Source organism: Belonocnema kinseyi, chromosome 10 (assembly GCF_010883055.1).
Source record: "Belonocnema kinseyi isolate 2016_QV_RU_SX_M_011 chromosome 10, B_treatae_v1, whole genome shotgun sequence".
Classification (NCBI taxonomy): domain Eukaryota; kingdom Metazoa; phylum Arthropoda; class Insecta; order Hymenoptera; family Cynipidae; genus Belonocnema; species Belonocnema kinseyi.
This window is the reverse complement of record NC_046666.1, coordinates 34,254,399-34,280,572: the sequence shown is the minus strand read 5'-3', so window position 1 is coordinate 34,280,572 and position 26,174 is coordinate 34,254,399. Positions and strand designations below refer to the sequence as shown.

At 24.2% G+C, this 26,174-nt stretch overlaps 1 protein-coding gene across 1 annotated transcript; it reads right to left on the bottom strand.

The window, feature by feature from the left end:
* LOC117181984 (amino acid transporter AVT1B) lies at window positions 1-26,174 on the bottom strand. The gene is made up of 8 exons (XM_033375005.1): window positions 26,039-26,174; window positions 19,877-19,997; window positions 15,617-15,729; window positions 15,400-15,532; window positions 12,730-12,864; window positions 12,535-12,644; window positions 12,267-12,473; window positions 1-764 (listed from the first exon to the last, which is right to left on the bottom strand). The coding sequence occupies exons 1-8, from the start codon at window positions 26,172-26,174 to the stop codon at window positions 67-69; spliced, it is 1,653 nt and encodes a 550-aa protein (XP_033230896.1). The 3' UTR covers window positions 1-66.

The following is a 26,174-nucleotide window of genomic DNA, read 5'->3' as shown; positions in this document are numbered from 1 at the left end:
TAATTTTTGTCCAGGATTTGAGTAGACACCCTGATATTATAAAATTAAAAAATTTCTAATCTAATCTCAAGTTTGTGAAATATTCAAGGCAGCAAAAGCTGCGCTAACATTGAAGATACAAGGCGGAGTGAATCTCACAAACCTAATAGTATTTTTGACATTGATATAAGTCGACGAAATCGTGATTGCAATTCCTAAAATGACAACCAAATATCCAAACCAATCCCTCATCATCTGGAGGTTCCAAAACCTTCTCAATCCAGGTGCCTCAACAGAAATAACTCGTCTCCGACGTTGAGTAATTCTGCTAGCTTCCAAAAACACAGGCCGATCGTCTCCTTTCTGACGCGTGAGTTCAAGATCTCTAGAAGAGCCTTCACGCTGTATGTCTTCGAGATCAGTCAGCTCACTGGAAGGATCATTATCATCGTAATAAACGTAGGAATACCGATTCGGAGCCGCGCTGCCATCAGCAAATCCATAGAAAACAGACTGCGAATGGATCCTCGGATCAGAGGACATCTCGTGAATAGAGCGTCTTTCTGAACTGGAAAACACTTCCGGGGTGGTGGCTGGACCACCGTTTCTTTCCTTTAAGGCTCTCGCTCGAATGTACATCAATGGAGGCAGTACAAAGACTAAAGGTCCGGATAAAGTACCACCGATTAGAGCCATTACGATATCAAAACGTGGTACCGATTCTCCAACTGCTACGCCTAGGAAAACTACAGCTGATCGCATTGCACAACGTTTCCATCCGAAGGCTGAAAGAATAGAGTCCATCATGTTCTGAAAGGTATACCGTAAAGGGCAGTTATACATACATCGCCCCAACTCTTTCTGTTCTCTTAACCGATAAAAAAACGGGAAATTACCGGAAATTAAATTAATTTTTACATTATCTTCAGTTGCAGGGGATTTGAGTGTAAATAATTATCGTTTTTATTTTATAAAAGGGAGTTGGTGAAAAAATAAAATTTCCCTTTGGACAAGGAATTTTGGTATAAACGATATCAGGGTGGCCGTTTTAATCAAAGAAAAAAATTCACGGTTTTTATCAGATTCGCAAACATTTTTCACGGTCAACGAAATTTAAAAAATCGAACTCTTTTCTAAAAATGTTCCCATTTAAAGTAATAAACAATAAATTAAATTTTAACGTATGAAATGGAAGGTATTAACACTTTTCAATTGAAATGTTTTTAATAAAATGCAGATAAATTAGAAAATTTAAAACTTTTATAAATTATAGAGTTCAAAGATTCAGATTAAATTCCAAAAATATAAATCCACGTTAACATTTTCAATAGTCTAAATTGAAGAAGCAAGCAATGAACTTTAAAAATGTTCAAAATTATATTTTTTTTAAGATGTACACTACGCACAATCAATCTCAAAAGTTGCCTATCTTTAAAATGAATTATAAAATCGACAAAAAAATATTTATTAATAATTTCTTTAAATCTTGATAGAGGTTGCTAAGTAACCATCAGAAAAAAATTTAGATCAAAATTGTACATTTAACCGTTGTTATTTAAAGGTCCAGTTTTCCCTTTCTCTTAATTTAATTTTTATTAAATCCTAATGATCAAGGCCTCATTTTATTCTTTGAAAGATTTCCTACAATTTTATTTGAAAGGTATCAATTAAAATTTAGAGTATGATTGTTTATAAAAATAAAGAGAAATAAAAAACTAAACCTTTAAATAACTACTGTTAAATAAACAATTTTAACCTGAATTATTATTTTCTGAATTGTGCTTAAAAGCCTCCATCAAGATTTACAGAAATTAATAACAGACCTTTTTTTTGTTGATTTTATCAATCATTTTAAAGATAAGCAACTTTTGAGATTGATTGCACGTTTTAAGCTAGACAAATGAAAACATAAAAAATATTTTTTTTTTTAACTTAACAGTTTTTAAATTAGAAGTTACATTATTTTCATTTTGAAAGGTTTAAGCATCCTTAAAAGCTTAAAGATTTTATTTCAAAATATTGAGAAATCTAGAAGTGGTTTTATATTTTTTCAAATTTAAAATCATTGTTGGAATTTTTTCGAAACGTTTAAATATATTTGTAATGAATTGAATTTTTCCTACAACTTTTATAAAATCCTGAAAATTAAAAAACAATCCTTAAAATTTGTATTTATAAATAACAATAGGAACACTTATTATTTGTAGAAATTATTAGAGTAATTTTAAGAGATATTTAGAAGTTAAAAAAATATTAAAATTAAATTTAGAACTTGAAATGATTTCAAATTATTTACACGAAGCTTGTGCCCCGAAAAAATTGGGCTATTCATACCGAAATTTTGGTGTAAATACCTACAGTGAAAGGCTTAAACAGAATAAACATTTTTTTTTAAGATTCATAGGAAAATTAAAAATTATTTTTAATTTTGAAAAATTATTGTAACAGAAAATTTAAAAAGATTTTAAGAGATTTTCAAAATGACCAAAACAGAACCTGGAAGATTTTAGGGATTTTTTTTCTAATTTGCAGGATTTTCCAAAAGTTGTAGGAAAAATTCGGTTAATTTAAAAATATATTTAGAAGTACTAAAGAAAAATGTTAACACACTTCTTTTCAATCACTTGAACACATTTCAAGTTTTTAATTGATTTTGAATCTTTTCAAAACTACGAAGTATCTCTTGAAATTACTCAAATTTTGTTTACAAATAATAATTGTTCAATTGCTATTTATACGTCCAAATTTAACAATTTCACTTACAAATTAAACATTTTTTTAACAGAACAAGTCAAATTGTAATGTTAAAAGTTGAAAAGTTCTTCGAAATTCTACAGATTTAAAGCTTTTTGTTTAAAGCATTCAGTTTCAAACTGTTTACTTTTACATATATTTGTATTCAATTTACTCGTCTTAAATGAACAGTGAAGTTTCTAATGGCTAAGAAAACTAATAAAAATAATATATTAATAAATTTATTTATTCAATTCAATATAAAATTTAATATAAAGGAAGACCTAAAACTTTGAATGAAAAATATTTTATTGATGAATCATTGACATTGTTATTTAAAAATAAACTCATTGGAATAAATGATATTATTTTAATCTCAATTCGTATTAAAACTTTCGAATTCAAACAGTTACAACCTGGCAATTCTCAAATTTTGAACGGATTTAGAATTGTTTTCTCAAATTAATGATTGTTAAGTTTTTTATAGTTTAATTATTTGCAAAACTGTTGAAATCAAACTTGAGCAAATTTTTCTTCTGAAAATTCGTAAAATTCCCGGTCGATAAATAAATTCACAGTCATTTCCCGGTTTTTTCAGGTCTCAGAAAATTCCCGGTCATTTCCCGTTTCAGCGGCCACCCTGGATATAACGGGAATTAAAAAAATAGAAACTGGGATTTAGAAGAAAAGAATTCAAAAAATTCCGATTGAAAGTAAAAATTAGTCGCAATTTAAAAGTTCCTTCTTCCGAAATTAAAAAAAAAAGTTGCAAAAGCGGTAAATATTCTATTGAAAATGATTTCTATGAGAAAAATGTGTAAAATTGATAATTTAAATGATAAAAACTTGTAGCCGAGTAAATTATTTATTGTGTTGAAAGTTTTTTAAAATTATTAGTGTGAAATCATAGGATTAAAATGTGTAGCTCCAGGCTGTAAGTCATACTATAACAACAAATAGCTCATTTTTCAACACAAGAAATTAATTTTTATTCAAAATGACGAATCTTAAATTTAAAAAATAATCTTTTTCAACAGACGAGTTTGTTTATCAACCAAGTAAATTTATTTTTAAACCAGAAGAGTAATTTTAATCTAACATGAACTTTCAAAGAAAAAACTGATTTTCTACAAAAAAAAGTCGATTTTCTGCCAAAATAGATTTTTAACAACATACGTGAATTGTCAACGAAATAAATGAATTTTCAATGCAGAAAAACAAATTTACATCCAAATTGTTGAACTTTGAACTAGAAAAGTTCAATTTTCCACCCGAAATAGTTATATTTTCTACTGAAATAGTTAATTTTTTTAGTCAAAAAGTGATTTTGAAGAAACTAGTTATATTTTTAAAACGATAGGAATTTTCATTTAATATGATGAATCTTCCAACAATAAAATTAATTTTCAAAAAAAGAGTTCAGCTTTCAACCGCAAGTAGTTGCATTTTCAAGAAAAAAAGGTCAATCCTGAACGAAAAATGTTTTTAAAAAACTATATTATAATTTATAAATATTTACTTTTCGTTATACTACTTCTATTCTAAAAATTACTTGAAGCACTCTCTTTTTTTAAATTTCGAAAAAGGAACTTTTAAATTGTGACGAATTTTGACTTGGAACAGAGATTTTTTAAACTCCTTTCTTCTAAATCCCACTGTAAATTCTTTTTTAAAATTCCCGTAGATAAAGTAAAAATTACTAAAATATTAGGAACTTGAATTTTGCTATGATCAGAAGTTCCGGGTTTTTAAACTCAATTCCGGGGTTTTCCCAGTATATATTTTTTAGAAAGCGGAAATGTATAGATGAATTAATATGAAAAAGTACATTATAAGGCTAATTATTAATGTTTAAATATTATTATTACTATTATTAGTAGTTGAAAATTCAATTCTTTTTTTAAAAGTTTGTCTTTTTTATTTTAAAGTTTACCTGCTTTAGCAGAAATTAATTCTTTTTTTTTGTTGATAAAAATGCAACTGTTTGGTTACAAATTAAGCTATTATACTATTTGCTTGAAGACTGAACTATTTCCTAGAAAATTTACTTTTTGTTTAAAATTTATATTTTGGTGTTGAAAACTAAACTAATATATTTTCTGGATGAAAGTTCCACTTATAAAATTTTTTTTTTTATTAAAAATTTATCTGTTTTAGTACAAAATTGATCTTTTTTGGATAAAATGCAACTATTTGGTAGAGAATTTAATTATTTTGTTAATAATTAATCTTTTATGGTTGAAAAAATACGTTTTTTTTTATTCAAAGTTGAATTTTTTTCTCAGAAACTTAGTTTGTTGTTACAAAAATTCAATTTTTGATGTTACTGGATAAACTGGAATTTTTTTTGGATGAAAACTCAACTTTTTTGTAATAAAAAATTCATATTTTTCGATAAAAATGCAACTATTTGCTAGAGTTTGAAAATTAAAAATTTCATCTTTTGTAGAAGAAATTTCATTTTTTGTATGAAAATGTCACTTTTTGGTTAAAAATTATTTTTCTTTGCTTGATAATTCAACTAATTTATTTAAAACATTTCGTTGAAAATTTATCTTGTTAGTCAAAAATTTAATTATATTTTTACAAATTAATCTTTTATATTTGAAAATTCAACTACTTGGGTCAAAGTTAAACTACATTGTGAAATTTTTTTTATAAAAGGGATATGTCTGGTTGAAAATTTAAGTATTTAGTTGGGAAATACATCTTTTTTTTTTGTTTAGAATTCAGTTTTTAACAGAAAATGGGACTTTTTCATTTTTTAGGATTGATATTTTTTAGTTAGAAATTCGCGCTTTTTTTTTTTAATATTTTTTAGTTTGAACTTTCCTTTTTTTGCGTAAAAATGCATCAATTTCGTGGAAAATTAATTTTTTATTGAACAGTCATATTTTTTGTTTGAAAATTGAATTTTTGTAAAGAAAATTCGTCTTCTGGTTTGAAGGTTCAATAATTTAGATAAACTTTTATTTATTTTTTGAGTGAAAAATCTTTATTTGTTGGAAATTCGTTTTTTTCGTTTTAAAATTCTTTTATTTTCTTATGTCAATTTCATTCTTTTTTGATTAAAATATATGTACAGGGAACGGAGGCCCTCAAACCCGTAAAAGGGAGAGATTAAATACATACAAGCATTTTGTTAAATAGTTATCTTTTAAAGTAGAAAAACTTTTTTTGTGGTATGAAATAAATTAATAAATTTGAAAATGTTAAATTTGTATATAAAACACTGTAATTCCTCAAAACGTCTGAGCTAGAAAATAATTTATATTCAACCGCTGATATTACCTAAAGAATAAAAATATTGTTAAAAATCATAAATTCTCTTAAATTTTTTAAAATTCTCCTAAATTCTGCCATATTCTCGGTTATATAAACTGAACTTAAATTCTCGGGAGTTTAAGAACCCTAATAGGGCTGGTTGTAACATTTTTCTTCTATTCACGTCATAAAATTATGCAAGAAATTAAAAATGCGAAGGAAATTTATATGAATTTTATTAATAAATCGCATCTAAATTGATCGAAAGATACTCAAACATAACGATATTCCACAGAAAATAATATATTTATATTCTTGTTCGTACAGTTTATTATTTTATATTGTTTTCTTTAGCAAACACATTTTTTTTAGGTTTTTGTAAAGATTTTATGAAAATCAGGGTCCCTGGTTATTTTTTTAAATAGTGTAGATTTCAGAGTCTTTCTCCTGTTAAATGCGAACTGCACTAATTGAATGCAGGAAGAAAAACTGTTTTTCGTTGAAAGGTAATTATTTTGAATTGAAAAATTTACTATTATATTTCCGGTTCAGGATCCATCGTTTTTGGTTACAGATTCTACTATTTGCTTGAGAATTAAATGAATTTGTGGAAAATTCAACTATTTTGTTCAAATGTCTTTTTTTATTCGAGAATTCAATTAATCAGTTGAAAGTTGAACTACCTTATTCAGAAATTCATTTTTTTTGTTGGTTAAAATTAAATTTGTTTACTGAAGATGTATCTTTTTTATTTGAAAATTGATTCATTTAGTTGGAAATTCGTCTTTTTTAGTGAAAGAATATTCATGTTTGAAAATTCATTTTTGGTTGAAAGCTCATATTTTAGGATCAAAAATTCAGACTTTTTAAAGAGAATTCGAATTCTTTTGCTGGAAATATTAACTATTCCATATTTTCTTTACTTTTACCGCTTTTAGAAGAAATTTCACCTACTTGGTTAAAAATTAACTTTTTTTATTGAGAAATCAAGTTTTTGGATTAAAAATTCACATGTTTTGTTGAAGATTCATTTTCTTTTAGTAGAAAATTCAAGTATTTGCCTAAAAATTCAATTAATTGGTTTGAAGATGCTATTATTTTGTTAGAAAATGCAACGATTTCGTTAAAAATTAACTTTTTGTTATACATTTTTTTCTCTAAAAACCTTTTGTGGTTGAAAATTCAACTCTTTTGTCGGTTAAAATTTAATGTCTTTAACTGAAAATTATATTATTCCATTTTTGGTTTAAAAGTTATCGTATTTAGTTGAAAATTCATTCAGTTAGTTGGAAATTATTTTTTTTAAGTGGAAAAATAATATTCATGTTTGAAAATTCATTTTTCGTTGCAAGCTCATATTTTAGGATCAAAAATTCAATTTTTTTAAAGAGAATTCGAATTTTTTCTGGAAATATCAACTGTTCCATTTTTTTTAATTTTATCGCTTTTAGCAGAAACTTCATTTACTTGGTTGAAAATTAACTTTTTTATTAAGAAATCATGTTTTTGTGTTAAAAATTCATTTTCTTCTAGTTGAAGATTCTATTATTTTGGTCTAAAATGATTATATTTTGTCGAAAGTTAACTTTTTGGTAGAAAATTGATGAATTTGGTTGAAAATTCTGGTATTTTTCTGAAAATTCATTTCTTTGGTTTAAAAATTCGATTAATTTGGTAGAAAATACAACTATTTCGTTGAAATTTAACTTTTTGTTTGACATTTTTGTCTCCGAAAATCTTTCGTGGTTGAAAAGTCAACTCTTTTCCCGCGAATTCATCTTTTTTTGGTTTAATGCAAGTGTTTTTGACGTAAATTAGAATCATTTATGGTTGAATCACAAATTATTCCATTCTTGGTGAAATATTGATCGTTTTTATTTAAAGATTTAACTAATTGGTTAAATTTGTTGTTGTTGAATATTTAATTATTTCGTTGAAGATTCAACTGTTTTGTCTAAAAGTCATTTTTTTTATCGAGAATTCAATTAATCGGTTAAAAGTTGAATTTTTTTATTACAAAAATGTGTTTGATGGTCAAAGTTTAATTTTTTAAGCTGAAAACTTTTACATTTTAGGGTCAAAAGTTCAACTTTTTAAAAGAGAATTCGCATTTTTTTGTGAAAATATCAACTATTCCAATTCTTTTTATTCTTACCGCATTTAGCGGTAATTTCAACTACTTGGTTGAAAATTAAATTTTTTTGTTGAGAAATTATGTTTTTGGATTAAAAATTCAGCTGCTTTGTTAAAAACCTATTTTCTTTTAGTTGAAAATTTTATTATTTTAGTCTAAAATTAACACATTTGGTTGAAAGTGAACTTTTCGGTTGAAAATTTATCAATTTGGTAGAAAATTCAAGTATTTGTCTAAAAATTCAATTCCTTGATTTGAAAGTGCTATTGCTTTGGTAGAAAATGCAACTATTTCGTTGAAAATTAACTTTTTGTTTGGCATTTTTGTCTCTAAAAATCTTTTGTGGTTGAAAAGTCAACTCTTTTTGCCGCGAATTATTCTTTTTTTCGGTTTAATTCAAGAATTCAATTAATCGGTTGAAAGTTGAATTACTTTATTAAAAAAAATTTTGCTGGTTAAAATTTAATTTTTTCAACTGAAAATTTGAGTCTTCTATCTTTGGTTCAAAAGTGGTCGTTTTTAGTTTAAAATGAAGCTATTCTGTAGAAAATCTATTTATTTTGTTAAACAGTCGTCTTTTTTTAATAGAAAAATAATATTTATAGGTAAAAATACATATTTTAGGATCGAAAATTAATTTGAGTTAATTGTCATTTTTGGTTGAAAGCTGGTCGTTTTTAGTTGACAGCTCTATTATTGCATTTTTTGTTACTAATAACTAATTTCATAATTTTTAGTTGCATAGTCAACCATTACATTTTTTTAAAAATAATAATGTTATTTTGTCGACCAGAGTGTGATGTTAAATTTTGATGATTACTGGTCTATTAATTTTAGATTTAACCATTTTGTTTGAAATTCATTTTTTTTGTATTAAAGATTATTTTTCTTGACTGAAAATTAACTATAGAATTTTTGGTTGAAAATTCGTGTAATTGGTTGAAAATGATTATTTTTTGTTTCTTATATAATTTTCTTGACTGAAAATTTTATATTCCAATTTTGGCTAAAAATTGAGCTTGAAAAATCAAATGTTACATTTTTTGTTGAGAATTCATATTTTTTCGTTAAAAATTCAATTGTTTGATTGAAAGTTGAATTAATTTGTTAAAAATTTGTTTTATTGCTTGATGATTTAACTACTTTTTTTTAATTCTTCTTTTATCATTAAAAAAAATCAATCTTATTGGTTGAAAATTCCACTATTTGGTTCAAAGGGAAACTACATTGTCAAGAATTCACTTTATTGGTTAAAAAAATTGTATTTTGATTATGTTAAAAAAAATTGATTTTTTATTTATTTTGTTAAAAATTCTTTTTTTAAGCCGAAAATTTAACTATTGCATTTTAGATTGAAAAATTGATCGTTCGTAGTTGAAATTTCAATTATCTGTTTGAAAATTCGTCTTTTTTGTTAAAAATTCATTTGATTGGTTGAAGATTTGTCAATTTTTGTTTTTTATGTAATTTTCTTGATTGAAAATTTTAAGTTTTGATTGAAAATTGATAACTTTTAGTTAAAAACTCAACTATTACATTGTTGATTAAAAATTCAACTAGTTAGTTGATAGTTGAATTAATTTTCTAACAATTCAATTGACTGGCTGAAGATTGAATTACTTTGTTGAAAATTGCGTTTTTAAATTGAATTCATGTTATTTATTGAAAATTCTTTTTTTTTAATTACACTCATTGGTTGGAAATTCAACTATTTGCTTGAAAGTAAAACTATGTTAAAAAATTTTTTTTTAAGAATAAATTTTTCGAACTAAAAATTGAACAATTCTATTTTTAGTTAAAATTTGACCCTTTATTGTTTAAGAATTTAACTAAAATTAATTTTTTTGTTTTGTTGAAAATGAACTTTTTTGTTGAAAGTTCAACTGTTTTGTAGAAAATTCCTATCTTCGGCCCGAGAATTTAACAATTGGTTAGAAAATTCAACTATTTGATTAAGAGTTGAATAACTTTGTTTAAAATTCATTTTTTCATGAGAAGATTCATCATTTTAGTCAGAAAATTTATTTCTTTTCTTAAAAATTCAACAATTTTTGTTAAAAATTCGTTTAATTTTCGCTGAAGATTACATTTTTAAATTAAGCATTGGACATTTTTAGTTTAAAATATATGCATTATGTTGAAATTTTCAGTTTTTTAATTTTTGGTGATTTTTTATTTTGTTATTTCGTTGAAAAATCGTATTTTCTTTGATAGAAAATTGATTTTTTTGTTTAACAATGTAACTTTTTGATTCAAAATTATTCTCTTTTAGTTGAGGATTCAACTCTTCTGTTAAAAGATAGGCTTCTCTGGTTAAATTTAACTGTTTTTCATTTTAAATTAAAACCTTCTTTTGTTGAAATATCAACTATAGTAGAAATAAAAACTAATTTCTTAAAAATTAATTATTTTTTTGAATGAAGATTCAAAATTTTTTTGGAAAATTCTTCTATTGTTTAAATTAAACTTATTCGTTAAAAATTCAACTATTTGTTTGAAATTAGAACTACTTTTTTTTCATTCTTCTTTTTTCAAGCATTAATTTTTTTAAACTAAATATTAAACAATTCCATTTTTGGTTAAAAGTTGAACGTTAAAGTTTAAAAATTCGACTCTGGTTGAAATATAATTTGTTTTTGTTGAAAATAAACTTTATTGTTAAAAGTTTCACTGTTTTGTATAAAATTCCTATCTTCGGCCCGAGAATTCAACAATTCGGTGGAAAATTCAGCTATTTGTTCCAAAGTTGAAGTACTTTGATTAAAATTCATTTTTCAGGTGAAGATTCATCATTTTAATTTTAAAAATTAATTCTTTGTTTGAAAATTCAACTATTTAGTTAAAAATTTGTTTAATTTTCGGCTGATTAAATGTTTTAATTGAAAATTTAACATTTTTATTAGAAAATTTATATATTTCGTTGAAATTTCCAGTTTTTTATTTTTTGCTGAATTTTTATTTTGTTCTTTTGTTGCAAAATCGTATTTTATAGAAAATTGATTTTTTTGTTTAACAATGCAACTGTTTGGTTGAAAATTAATCTCTTTTAGTTGAGGATTCAACTCTTCGGTTGAAAATTCAACTTATTTGGTTACATAAAGTTTTTCATTTTAAATTAAAACCTTGCTTGGTTGAAATATCAACTATAGTTGAAATTAAAACTAATTTCTTAAAAAATTATTATTATTTTAATGAAGATTTAAAATTTGTGGCGGAAAGTGCATCTCCTGGGTTAAAAAAATAATATAATATTGTTTTAATACAACTGTTTAGTTAAAAATTAACTTTGCGTTGAAAATTTAATTATTTCGTACAAAAATAGTTTTTTTAATTCATATTTTTTTAATGAAAATTTAATCATACCATTTTTGTGTAAAATTTTATCTTTTCAAGTTTGTAAATTCTATTTAAGAGATAAAATTTAACAATTCATCTCTTCTCCTAAAAATTTCATCGTGTTTTCGTTAAAAATGTAACTTCTTGGTTGAAAATGAATCTGTTTTGATTGAGGATTCAAATATTTTGTTGAAAATTCGTCCTTTTCAGTTCAATTCGCCTGTTTTTATTTAAAATGAAATTATTTTTTAGGTTAAGATATCACAAATTACATTTTTTCTTGGGAATTCATTTGTTTAAAGATTAAACTACGCACTTGACCCTTAAAGTGCATTGTGGGTTTCGGACGCCCCAAGAAATTTGCAAATTCTTATCAATCATACTTAATTCGAAAAAATTAAGTAAGTAAACTATTTCAAAAGTATAGTAATAAATTTTCAGGTTAAAATAATTAAAATTTCATGAAATGAGTTTTTAAGTAAAAAACTCTTTTTTTATTTTTTAAAATAATTTTTTAAACAAACATTAAATAAATAAATGGCTATAAAATCCACTCTACATTATAAAAGATACCTTAAACTATATCAGATAATTTTATTGTGACAAAATATTCAATAGGGGTTAAACAATACACGATTAAATACGCTGGGGTATAGAACACCCACGATGCAATTTACCGTGATTTTTACCATGTACGCACTTTGAGGGTTAAAAGTTGAACTAATTTGTTTATTCATAAGAATCAGTAAGATTTTACCAAAAATCTCCTCTCTACTCAAATAAATTGACGAAAAAAAAATTAATTTAAAAAAGAACTTACATCTTTGAACCCTCCACTGATCCTCTAAATGCTGAAAGAGCGCAGAATGTCCCAATGCACTCGAAAGACACAATTGAAGTGCAGCTAATAAAATTGCGGCTCGAATTGCATAACTAGCTGGAACAACTTGAAGCACATTGGCTGTTGTGCTACCACCATATTTCCATGATGCCAAGCCAGCAGTGATACCAAATAAAGTACCGCTGACTATAAAAAAAATTGATTAAAATTGAAAAAAAATGACCGGATGTCAACAAAAAATATTTACCCAGGAAGGAAATTATAACAGCCTTATTAATAAGATGCGGTTGCCTCATATCTACTTGAACGGTCATCAAGGTTGGATGCAGATCGAATTGGAAAGCCAACATACCATATCTGTACAATAAAATCATTGTGATTTTTATTTCGAGGATATTTTTTTTTTTTTGTAAAAAATTTATAAATCTACTTAAACGATCACCCTGAAATGAATTTGTCCCAGCCTGGTGATGAAGGAACTGGAAGAACGTTTAATGGACGATCGTCATTAATTATGCACCACCAAACTAAAGCGGCAGTTAAACCGACAGCCAAAGTTGAAAAAATTGCGACCCATCTGAAGTAAAGAAATTTTTTATTTTCTATAAAATTAACAATGGCAGGCCTCGTACCCACTTCAGAGATAAACAATAGTATAAATAGTGTCACGAATTTGGTAAAATAGTATCAAAATAGTAGCATAACATTTTTTAATTATTAATGTTAGTATTAAAATTGTATAGTCCGAAATTAAAAAATAATGCAATGGAAAATTAACTTTATAAAAAAAAATCCGGTTTTTCAACCTAACATTTTTTAAGTATTAAAAATCGTTGAAACTTCGTCTTCTTTTTTGGCTGAATTTTAAAAATTAAAATATTTTTTATTAAAAATTCATCTTTTTGGGTAGAAAATTCGACTACTTTTTTAATTCACGTTTATTATTTTTAAATTTATCTCTTTTAATAGAAATGTCATCTTCGGCGGGTAAAAATATAAATTTTTGGATGAAAATTAATCTTCTTTAGTTGAGGATTCAACTGTTTGTTGCAAAATTTGTGTTTTTTGGTAAAAAATTTTACAATTTTTTGTTCATTTCGCCTTTTTTATTAAAAATTTCTTTTGTTTTAGTAGAAATTTCATCTATTTGGATAAAGAAATAACTTTTTGTTTAAAAATTAATATTTTTGCTTGAATTCAACTGTTTTTATATAAATTTAAAATATTTTTTGGCTGAAATGTCTCCAATTAAATTACATGTTGAAAATTTATCATTTTTTATTTAACGTACAATTTTTTGGTTAAAATTGAATTTTCTTCGGTTGAAGATTAAACTATTTTGTAGAAAATTCGTCCGTTACGGATAGAAATTCCACTCTTTTTTCCAATTTCGCCTTTTTCTACGTAAAAACTTAATATATTTCGGAAAAATTTGGAAAATTGAATTATTTTATTCAAAATTCCACAATTTTATTCGAAGCTTATTATTTCTTAGGTGAAAATTCAACAAAATCATTGAAATTTTGTAAAAATTGCACCTTTTTTGGATAAAAATGCATCTAAATCAAAGGTTTTATTGCAAATTCAACTGTTTTGTAGAAAATTTGTATTTTCGACTCGAATATGTAATAATTTGGAAGAAAATGTAACTCTTGGGTTGTAAATTTATAGATTTTGTTGAAAATTCGTCTTTTATGGCTAAATGTAAAACTTTTAGTTGAAAATGCAACTTTATTTTATAGAAAATTCGTATTTTCAGCAGATAAATTCAATAATTTAGTAGAAAATGTATGTTTTTTGTTGCAAATACGTCTTTTCTGGTAGATTATCAATGTTATTATTTTTTTAATGCAACTATTTTAAATAGTTAAATCCAAATGTTTTTATTATTTTTAATTACAATACTTCTTCATAATTTTATTTGTAAATCTATTTTTTTGTTGTTGTAAACATTAAGTTTTTAACAAAAAATTCAACTTATTAATTAAAACTTAACTTTTTTCTTTAAATTTCATATTCTCGGAGTAAAAATTCAACTGCTCTGTAGATAATTCGTTTTTTTTTACTTCAAAACTAAACTATTGGGCACAAAATAATACTGTTTTGTAGAAAATTAGTATGGTTAGTTTTTGTTAAAAATTTATCTTTTTCGTTACAAAATTCAACAATTTAGTCAACAAATTTTAGAAATGAAAAAAATGAATTAAAAATTAATCAAATTTTGACTAACATCCGACCTAGAGTTCAAACTATTTAATTGAAAATTCATCTTTATTGGTAGAAAATTCGTTTTTTTCGATAGAAAATTAATCTTCTTGATTAAAAGTTCACCCTTTTTTGTTAAAAATGCAACTAGTTGCTTGAAAAGTAATTTGTCCTAGTCAAGGATTAAATTATTTGGTTAAAAATGCTTATTTTTTGGTTGAATTCAAGTAATTTTGACTTCAAATTAAAATCCTTTTTGGATGAAATATTAACTATTACAGGTTTCGTTAAAAAATCACTTTTTGTTGATGAAGATTCATCGTTTTAGTTAAAACTTTATTTATTTCGAGGTAAATAAACCGTTTTGTTGAAAATTCTAGTGTTATAAAGACCATTTTTCTTTTTGGCTTAAAAATTCAACAATTTAGTAGAAAAGTCATGTATTTTCTTAAAAATTCGTTCTAAAAATGTACGAATTTTGTTTCGAATTAATCCTTTTTAGTGGAAAATTAATCTTCTGCTTCGAAAATTCATCTTATTGGTTGAAAATTTAATTATTTCGTTGAAAATTCAACTGCTTTGTAGAAAGTTTATCTTTCTGGTTAAAAATAAGATTATTTGGTTGAGGACTAAACTATTTTGTTTAAAAAAATCGTCCATTTTGGTTCAATCCAACAGTTTTTTTTATTTGAAATGAAAAAAATTTTAAATAATATAAAAAGTTCAAAAATTAAAAAAATAGCGACATTAGCGGACAATTGTAAGTAAATAATGTATTTAGTGTCATTTTTTCAATTTTTCGAAATATTAGAAAAATAGTGTCACTCTAAAATAAAATTTTCAATAGAGTGGTAAGTCCGAGGCCTGCAATAGGAAAAAAAAAGTGAACCGCTAAAGTAATTCTAACTTCATATCTCGAGGACTTCCAAGCCACATGAGAGGACACAAAAGAATTCCCACAACCAGCAGCCAGTAACAGAAAGAGAGATCGAATACGTTATTCGATACTTTCAAACCAAATAACTGGAGGTTTTGAGATGCTGTAGAAATTCAATAGAAAGTTTAATTAGCAATTACAATATTTTTAACAAATTTAATTTTGAAAAAAAGGATTCTTCGCATACCTACTAAAAGATTAGGTATCCCACAACCAAATATTGTAAGGTCTAGTAGTAATGTGACGAAAGTGCGAGCCCATGGACCCAAAGTTAGCTCTGTTACAGCTGCTAAAGGGTACCTGCAAATATTGTATTAATTACATATTTAAAAAAATTAATTATTTAGTAAATTCAGGGTGTCTACTCAAATCCTAGAAAAAAATTCCCTGAAAATTCCAAATTTTTTCCAAGTATCTGAAGTTTTTTCCAGATCGAATTTTTCATAGTACGATTTTATTATAAATAATATTTTGTTCAGTTTCTATGGATACAATTAATATGGTTAATTTATAAAGTGTTAGCAAATTATATTACAAGCTGTTCTTAAATATATTAGCACCATAAATTAATTAAATAATAATAATGGCATAATTAATCATTTATTCAATTTGTCTCTAGAGTCTTATAAATAATTTTATCTTCTTATTCTTAAAATTTAGTGCATATTTCGGAAAAAATTATTGTCAGTACTATATTAAATTTAATTTAAACCCCTCACGATTCCTCAGCTTTCAAGTAAAAATATTACATTTTCAACAAGAAAGATGAATTTTTAACCAAATATATGAATTTTCAACAAAAAATTCGATTTTTCAACAAAATGCATTAATTATTAACCAAATATAGTAGTTGAATTTTCAACCAAAGAAGATCAATAAACAAACAAATAGTGATAAATTTGAACTAAAAAGAATCAGTTTTCAACCAAAAATGAAATAATAAAATTTTCACTTAAATTAATTAATTTTCTACATAAAAAAAATATTTTCAACTGAAATTATGAATCTTCAACTAAAATGGATGAATTTTTGACCAAAAAGATAAACTTCTAAGAAAGGAGTAACTTTCGACCAAGTAATGAATTTTCAACTAAAATTATGAATCTTTAACTGGAATGGATGAATTTTAAACCAAAAAGATGGATTTCTAAGAAAAGAAGTTAAATTTCATCCAAATAGTTTTATTTTCAACAAAAATTATAAATGTTCAAACAAGAACACTAATTTTCAAACGAGAAGATTAATTTTTTACTAAAAAAGCCGATTTTTTAACAAAAAACATTAATTTTTAACTGAAAAGACAAATTTTTAAGTTGTGATCTGAAGAAGATCAATTTTCAAACTAAAATATCATACTTAATTTTTAGTTAAAAATATTAATTTTCAACTAAGCTGATGAATATTTAACTAAAATCATGAAATTTCAAAAGAAATTATGGATGTTTAAGTGTAGTACTTGAATTTTCAACGAAAAAGACAAATTTTTAAACAAAAATATTAACTTTCAATAAGAAGATTAATTTTCTCCCTACAAAGATAATTTTTGAAGCAAATAAATTAATTTTTAACTAAAAAAATTTAAGCAAATAGTAGAATTTTGAACGATGAAAGTACAATTTTTAACCAATAATGCAATAGTTTAATTTCCATTTGAAAAAAAAAATTATTTTGGAAGGAAACTGATGAAATTTCAACTATAACATGATGAATCTTGAACTGAAATACTCGAATTTTAATACAAAAAGATTAATTTTCAGTCAAGAATATTCATTTTCAAATAAGAAGATTAATTTTCAATAAAAAAAAAATAATTTTCTATCAAAAAAGAGATTTTTTAACAAAATGCATGAATTTTGAACTATGAAAGGTCAGTTTTTAATCAAAACTGAAATAGTCAAATTGTCAGTTAAAAAAATTAATTTTAAACGTTAAAAAATGGCACTAAAATTATGAATCTTCAACTGGAATAGATGAATTTTTATCTAAAAAGATAAACTTCTAACAAAAGAGTTTAACTTTCAACCAAGTAATGAATTTTCAACTAAAATTATGAATCTTCAACTGGAATTGATGAATTTTAAACCAAAAAGATGGATTTCTAAGAAAAGAATTTAAATTTCATCCAAATAGTTTTATTTTCAACCAAAATTATAAATTTTCAAACAAGAAAAATAATTTTCAAACGAGAAGATTAATTTTTTACTAAAAAAATCGATTTTTTTAACAAGAAACATTAATTTTTAACTGAAAAGACAAATTTTCAACCGAATACTTGAGTTGTGATCTGAAGAAGATCAATTTTCAAACTAAAATATCATAGTTTAATTTTCAGTTAAAAGTATTAATTTTCAAAAGAAATGATGAATATTTAAAAGCAGTACTTGAATTTTCAACCAAGAAGGTAAATTTTGAAACAAGAATATTAATTTTCAAACAAGAAGATTATTTTTCCCCCTACAAAGATAATTTTTGAAGCAATTAAATTAATTTTTATCTAAAAAAAACTCAAGAAAACAGTGGAATTTGGAACTATGAAAGTACAATTGTTAACCAATAATGCAATAGCTTAATTTTTATTTAAAAAAAAATACTTTTGAAGGAAACTGATGAAATTTCATCTATAAAATGACGAAACTTGAACTGGAATACTTGAATTTTCATAAAAAAAGATTAATTTTCAATCAAGAATATTTTCAAGCAAGAAGATTAATTTTCAATAGAAAATATTAATTATCGACAAAAAAAAATTTTTTAACAAAATCTATGAATTTTGAACTCAGAAAGGTCAGTTTTCAATCAAAAATGAAATAGTCAAATTTTCAGTTAAAAAAATTAATTTCAAACATAAAAAATTGCACTAAAATTATTAATCATCAAATGGAACAGATTAAATTTTATCTAAAAAGATAAACTTCTAACAAAAGAGTTTAACTTTCAACCAAGTAATGAATTTTCAATTGGAATGAATGAATTTTAAATCAAAAAGATTAATTTTCAAAGAAGAATAATTTGTTATAAAAAAGATTCATTTTCAACCAAAAAAACGAGTTTTCATAAAAATGCATGAATTATTAACCAAATATAGTTGAATTTTCAACCAAAGAAGATCAATAATCAACCAAATAGTGATATTTTGAACTAAAATGGATCAGTTTTCAACCAAAAATGAAATAATCAAATTTCTAGTTAAATAAATAAATTTTATACAGAAAAAAATAGTTCGAACCAAAATTATGAATCTTCAACTAGAATGGATGCATTTTTTACCAACATTTTCTACCAAAAAAGCCGATTTTTTAACAAGAAAACATTAATTTTTAACTGAAAAGACAAATATTCAACCGAATACTTGAATTTTGAACTGAAAAAGAACAATTTTCAAACTAAAATATCATAGTTTAATTTTCAGTTAAAATTATTAATTTTTAACCAAGCTGAAGAATATTCAACCAAAAAGGATGAATTTTCAAAAGTAATGATGGATATTTAAGTACAGTACTTGGATTTTCAACCAAAAAGGTAAATTTTTAAACAAGAATATCAATTTTCAAACAAGAAGATTAAATTTTCAACGAAAAAGATTAATTTTCAATCGAACAGTTGAATTTTCAAGAAGAAACAGAATAGCTAAATTTATAGTTAAGAAAACTTAATTTTCCACAACAAAAATTCAACCTGACTGATGAATTTTCAACAAAAATATCTTTAACTTTATCCTTAATTGGAACTGGAATCTTTAACTGGAACAGATTAATTTTAAATCAAAAAAATGGATTTATACCAAATAGAAGGAATTTCCCACAAAATACATGAATTTTCATCAGAAAAAAATTAATTGTCGACCGAAAATTGAAGTTTCTTCAGTTTAAAAAATGCATCTTCATTCAATTGGAATAGTTACATTTTCAGTATAAAAACAAAAAAATGTTTAACGAAAAAAATTAACTTAAAAAAAATAGTAACATATTGAAACAAAGTGATAAATTTTAAACTAAAATGATGAATTTTTAACTGAAATAGTTGAATTTTAAACAAACAAAGAAAACTAATTTTTAACAAAATTGCTCATTTTTATCCAAAAAGAAGAATTTTCAAACAAGAAGATTAAGTTTTAAACAAAAAGATTAATTCTCAACCAAAAAAAAAGATGATTTTTTAACAAAATACATGAATTTTCAAATAAATAGTTAAACTTTCAGTTAAGAAAATTAATTCTCTACCCCAAAAATAAAAACAAATTTTCTTTTCAATAAAATAGTTAAATCCAGTAATATAAGCCTAGTTTTATAAATAAAGAATCATTGCTATTCAATTTTATGTTGTAATTTAAAAAAATTAGGAACTCTCTAAAAAAAATGTCCTGACAATTCCAGGTTTTCCAGGTAGGGTAGAAACCCTCTGATTTCCAGTAGAATTTTGGGGGAAACTTTATTTTTTATGATCTTACCGGTTTTTTCGTGAAATATGAGGATCTAGAGCTGTAGCAATAATCCATGATTCTCCAAGTAGAGCAGCAGTGTAAATCTGAAGTCCAAAAACTACGAATACTAGCGGAATACCATACAAACCTATAAAGTTGATTAAAAATTAATCCAAGAAAGTAAAATTATTATTGAACTCTGTGGAGTGCAATGTGTTCAAAGACTTTTGAAAAGAAAACGCGCGATGGAGAATGTAGAGAAAATTCCCAATAAGAAGAATTTGAAGAGAAATGATAAAAATACAAATTTTGAAATGAAAAATAGAGGTTGACTATGTGAAGTTTTGCTTCACTTTATATAATTTTCCCTTTTAACTTTCAGATCGATTTCAGAAAATTCAGAAGATATTTAAAAATTGTTTACAAAAAATTTTGTTATCAAAAATTCGTTTCTTTTGTACTAATGTTTATTTTCAAGTGCATAATATATGAATATTATAAATATTAATTATTGTTATAAATAATATTATAAAACAAAAGTTTCCAGAGTTCCACAAAACTTCCCTTTAAAAATTCCCTTACTTTTCTGTCAGTAGTTTTTCATTTTTCTTAACCATTAATATGTAAAGAACAAAATTCTAATCTTGTAAAATTCTTATTCAAGAATCTTTTATAAATAAATCTAAAAGAAATCTACTGAATTTATAATAATTCCAGCTCAATTTTAACAAATTTAAGATAATTTCATAAGACTTCAAAAAATATTTGAAAATCTTTTCAAATATTTGAAACACTAAGAAATTATTAGTGATAACTTATTTTTCCGTGAGAAAGATTCTTTACAGCCTGACCTTATCCAATTTTCAAAAAAAAATTGTTGTTAATGAAAATCGTGTCATTTTTAAAATTGTATTAAAAAGCGATAAGAAAAAAATTTTCGCAAAAATAAAATTTGGTGAATAAATAATGTTTGTATTTTTCAAATTTGTTCATGGAAAATAATATTTTTAATTCTTATTATATTAAATCAATTCTTGAAAATGTAATTAAATTTCTATTTCAATTTCTTTTTTTAAAAATAATTGCGTTTTCTAATTTCGGGGATAGTTATGATCAGAGAAATATTATCTAAATATACAAAAGAAATAATCATTTTTAAATGTTTGAACCAAGCTATCAAAAGTATCGCAACGAGTTTGATGTGATACATAATATCTTCAGAAATAAATATCAAGTAACTCGACTCTAATTCGAACAAAAAATGCATCAAAAGATCGATTACAACTTGATCTTATCCAATTTTTGAAGAAAAAAAAAGTGTTAATTAACATCGTATTTTTAAATAAGGAAAAAGCAAAAGAAAAAAATGAGGTAAAAATAAATTTTAATAAATAAATTATTGTTGTATCTTTCAATTCTTTTCGTGAAGAATACTCTTTTAAACTCTGTAATTTATAGCAATTCCTTAAAATATAATAAAATAATTTTTCCAACTTTTTCATCTATAATTTGGTTATTTTCTTTATCGCATAGTTATTAACAGGGAAATCTTATCTAAATTTAAAAAATAGTTCATAATCTTTAAATATATCAACAACACTATTAAAAATTTTGAAACGATATAAAAAAAATCAATTTTCTAAATTCCCTGACTTTTCTCTGACCATTAACATAGACCATTAACATAGAAATTTTTATAAACAGAATTAAACAATTTCGGATTAAAATTTAAAAATTCATAGATTTATTTTTGATTTGCTTGATTTATTTTGTTGATTTTTACATTATCATCATTTATGAGTGAGAAAGTATTAGAATTGTCGGAAATTTGACATCACACTTTTTCAACGGATCTCCATGTTTCGAGACCCCTTGAATCCGAAAATCGGGTTTTCACGATGGCGTCTGTCTGTCTGTCCGTCCGGCCGTCCGTCCGCCCGTAAACACGATAACTCTCAAAAAAATGAACGAATCAAATCCATATTTAGCACACTTTTTCTAGGTCCTAAAAGAAAGGACGAGTTCGTTAACCAACCATTTTTGATAAAAATTCAAAAAGTGAGCGCATTTTGAAAATTTTTGAGACCACTTTTTTCTAAATTTTAAAATTCTATGTACGGATATTTATAGTATTACAAAGAACAAACAAATTATCCTTATGACTTTTTTCGATAAAAAGAAAATTCTCAGAGTTATAGCGTTTTCAAAATTTGTTTTTATCAACCGAAATTCAAAATTTGAAGCCGAATCGAAAATCGCAAATTCAAATTTTGAATGCACAAAAAATAATGGAAAACAAAAAATTCCATTTTGTGGACAAACTATGTAGGATACAAAAAAAGATGAATTAACAAAAATGGTTATCCCAAAAAAGATCTACAATTTCGTTAAGAATCACTTCTTGGTAGGACGCGTATTTTTTGTTTTATTCGTGAAAAATAACGTTGAAAAAAGTAAAATAAAAAAAAATGCCTTAATCTATACCAAATCTTTGCCAAATATTTGAAATTTTTGTGTAATCACATAAAATCTTTATGAAATATTTGAAATCTTCGTAAGATCTTTAAAATCTTTGGGAAATATATTAAATATTATTGAAATATTTTTTAATATTTGTAAAATTACTGAAATCGTTGAGAAATTATTTAAATCTTTGTGAAATCTTTTTAATCTATCCGAAAGCTTTATAGAATCATTAAGGTATGTAAAATCCTTTATATCTATCCGAAATCTTGACGAAATTTTTGTAATCTTTGGGAAATCTTTGAAAACGTTATAAAATATTTAGAATATTTTTGAAATATCTGTTACATTTTTTTAATTGTTGAAATCATTTGTGAAATTGTTTAAATCTTTGAAAAATATTTGATATCTTTGAGAAATAATTAAAATCTTTGAAATATTTTTGAAACATCTGTGAAATTATTCAGGTTGGCTGTTTTAGTCGACGAAATAAATTCCCGGTTATTTCCCGGTTCGCAAACATTTTTCACGGTCAATGAAATATAAAAAATGGAACAGTAAAGCTACAAAAAATTCCACTAGAAAATTTCTTGACAATTTGGATGTATAAATAAAAATTGAACATTTATTATTTTTAGACGAAATTTGAGTAACTTTAAGAGATATGTAGAAGTTTTGAAAAGATTCAAACTTAATGTAAAACTTGAAAGGATAGCCTAATATAAAACAAAATGTGAATTTTCGCAGATTTTAAACCAAAAAATTATATTCTTTTCAAGAATTGTGAAAGGCTTCAAAAGAATAGAAACATTATCTTAAGATTCCTAGGAAAATTAAAAATAACTTTTCCTTTTGAAAAATTATTTTAAGAGAATATTTATTAAGTTTTTCAGATTTAAGCCAAATCTTCAAAGAAGATTCTAGAAGAATTTAAGAAAACTTTCAAAAATTTGCATTATAATTCTTAATCTTTTTAAAACTCCTAAATAACTCTTAAAATTACTCAAATTTGTTCTACAAATGTTCATTTGCAAATTATACATCAAAATTTAAAAATTTCACTTACAAATTAGGCAATTTTCAAATACAACAATTAAAATTGTAACGTCCAAATATTTGGTTTCAATTTACTTATCTTAAATAAAAATTCAAATATTGCAAAACGTTCACATTTTTTTAATTACTAAGCCTTTCAAATTGAAACCGTTTAAGTTTTAACGTTAAAATCTGAAAATTCTTAAATTTTGAACTGTTTTAAAATCGTTTTGTCAAATCGTTTTTGTTCACTTTTTATTACTTAAAGTACAGATAAATTAAAAAAAAATTTATTTATTTATTAAATAAAAATGTTTTTTAGCCAAAATTTTCAACAACAAAGGCTTTTATTTTTTATTTGTTCAAGTCTTTAAGAAAGGATTTAAAAATTATTTAAATTAAACATGTAAGCTTAGAAATAAAAATTTTAAATGGCAAATTTTGTAAATAAAAAAATGTTTAATTACGCATTGTAAGCTAAATAATAACATAATTGAAAAACCTAACAATTCCACTAATTATTTATAAACTGTTGAAATCGAACGTGGGCAGATTTTTCTTCTAAAAATTTGTAAAATTCCCGGTAAAAAACCAAATTTATTGTCATTTCCCGGTTTTCCCGGTCCAAAAGGCCACCCTGTTATTGAAATATTTATGAAATGATTGGGAAATTATTTATGACTTTCTGAAATTTTTTTAACCTATCCGAAATCTCTGCGCAATTTTTGCAAAATAATTGGAAATATTTGTAAAAATGATTAAAATCTTTGCCAAATCTTTGGAAAATCAATGAAATCTTGTAAATCTATCAGAATTTTTTGCGAAATATTCTAAATATTTACTTAATCTTTGTGAAATCGTTTGCGAAATAATTAAAATATTTGTAAATTTTTTTAAATCTTTGTGAAATCATTGGGAATTCATTTATGCCTTTATGAAATATTTTTAATTTATTCGCAACCTTTGTGTAATCTTTGCGAAATATTTGTAATGTTTTTTAAATGTTTGGAAATATTTGTAAAAATGATTGAAATCTTTGAAAAATCACTGAAGCCTTTGTGACATTTTTTTTTAAATATTTGCGAAATAATTCTTATCTTTGTGAAATCTTTATGAAATATTTGGTAATATTTGTAAAATTATGAAAATCTTTTATATCTAGGCAAAAGCTTTGCGAAATATTTGAAACCTTTGATGTCTTTGGAATACCATTAAAATCTTTGTAAAAGTTTGCGAAGAAATCTATGAAATTTTAAAAATATTTTTGAAATATTTGGTAATATCTGTATAAATTATTGAAATCTTTGGGAAATCATGTATATCTTTGCAAAATCTTTTAAATCTATCCAAAAGCATTGCGAAATATTTTTAATGTTTGTGAAATCCTTGATATCTTTATCAAATCTTTGGAAAATCATTGAAATATTGTAAATCTACCAGAATTTTTTGCAAAAAATTCCACATATTTACGAAATTATTTGTGAAATCATCGACATCCTTTGCAAATATTTTTAAAGTTTTTTATATATATTTTTGAAATTGTTGAAATTTTTTGCGAAATTATTGCAGTCTTTGTGAAATCTTTTAAAACTATCTAAAAGCTTTGCGAAATATTTGAGAAATCCATAGAAAATGATTGAAATCTTTGCGAAATATTTGATAATATTTGTGAAATACCTTAAATCTTTGGAAAATCATGGAAATCTTTGTGAAATATTTTTGAAAGATTTGTGAAATTTTTAAAATCTTTGTGAGATCGTTTATTCCGTTCTAAAATCCTATAAATTTATTAAAAATCTTTGTGTAACTTTGCGAAATATTTGAAATATTTTTAAAATCTTTGAAAATATTTGTAAAAATTATTAAAAACTTTGAAAAATCATTTAAGTACTTGTGACATCTTTTTAATATTTGAAAATCTATCTAATCTTTGTGAAATATTTACGAAATATTTGATAATATTTCCAAAGTTATTGAAATCTTTGTGAAAACTTCGGGGAATCATTGATGCCTGTAATATCTTTTAAATCTAGGCAAAATCTTTGCGAAATATTTTAAACCTTTAATATCTTTGGGAAATCATTGAAATCTTTGGAAATGTTTGCGAAAAAATCTATGAAATTTTGAAAATAGAAAATTAAAAAATCTTTTTAATATACCCAAAACCTTTGCGAAATATTTTAAATCTGTGTGAAATCCTTGATATCTTTGGAAAATCATTAATTTCTTTAGGAATTATTATAAATATTATTAAAAGATTCGGTAATATTTGTGAAATTATTCAAATCGTTACGAAATCATATAAATCTTTTGAAATCCTTTATATCTTTAGGAAATATTTGAAACATTAAAATATTTGTGAAATTATTCAAATCGTTACGAAATCATTGAAAGCTTTGAAATCTACGAAATATTAAAAACATTAATTTTATATTTGGTAATATTTGTGAATTTATTGAAATAGTTGCGAAGTCTTCAGTCTTTGTAAAATCTTTAAAATCTATCCGAAATATTTGAAAATTGTAAGAAATCTTTGCGAAATATTTATGTACAATTTTTATTTAGTATAATATTATTACACTATGTGAAAATTGTGCAATTCAATATCATAAGTCTATTCTCCCGTCTCCACCTAGAGAAAAAAGACTCCGCCGCTTCTGACTGGTTGTATAAAAAATGAATAAAACTCACCACACTGCACGATGGCTCTTGGGAGGGCAATAATCGGAAAGACACCGAAGATATCAATAATACAGAGAGTTGCAAAAGCAACTGAAAGTCCCGATTTTAGTTCTTTGAATAGCAGCGGTATTCTTTCTCGATTCAT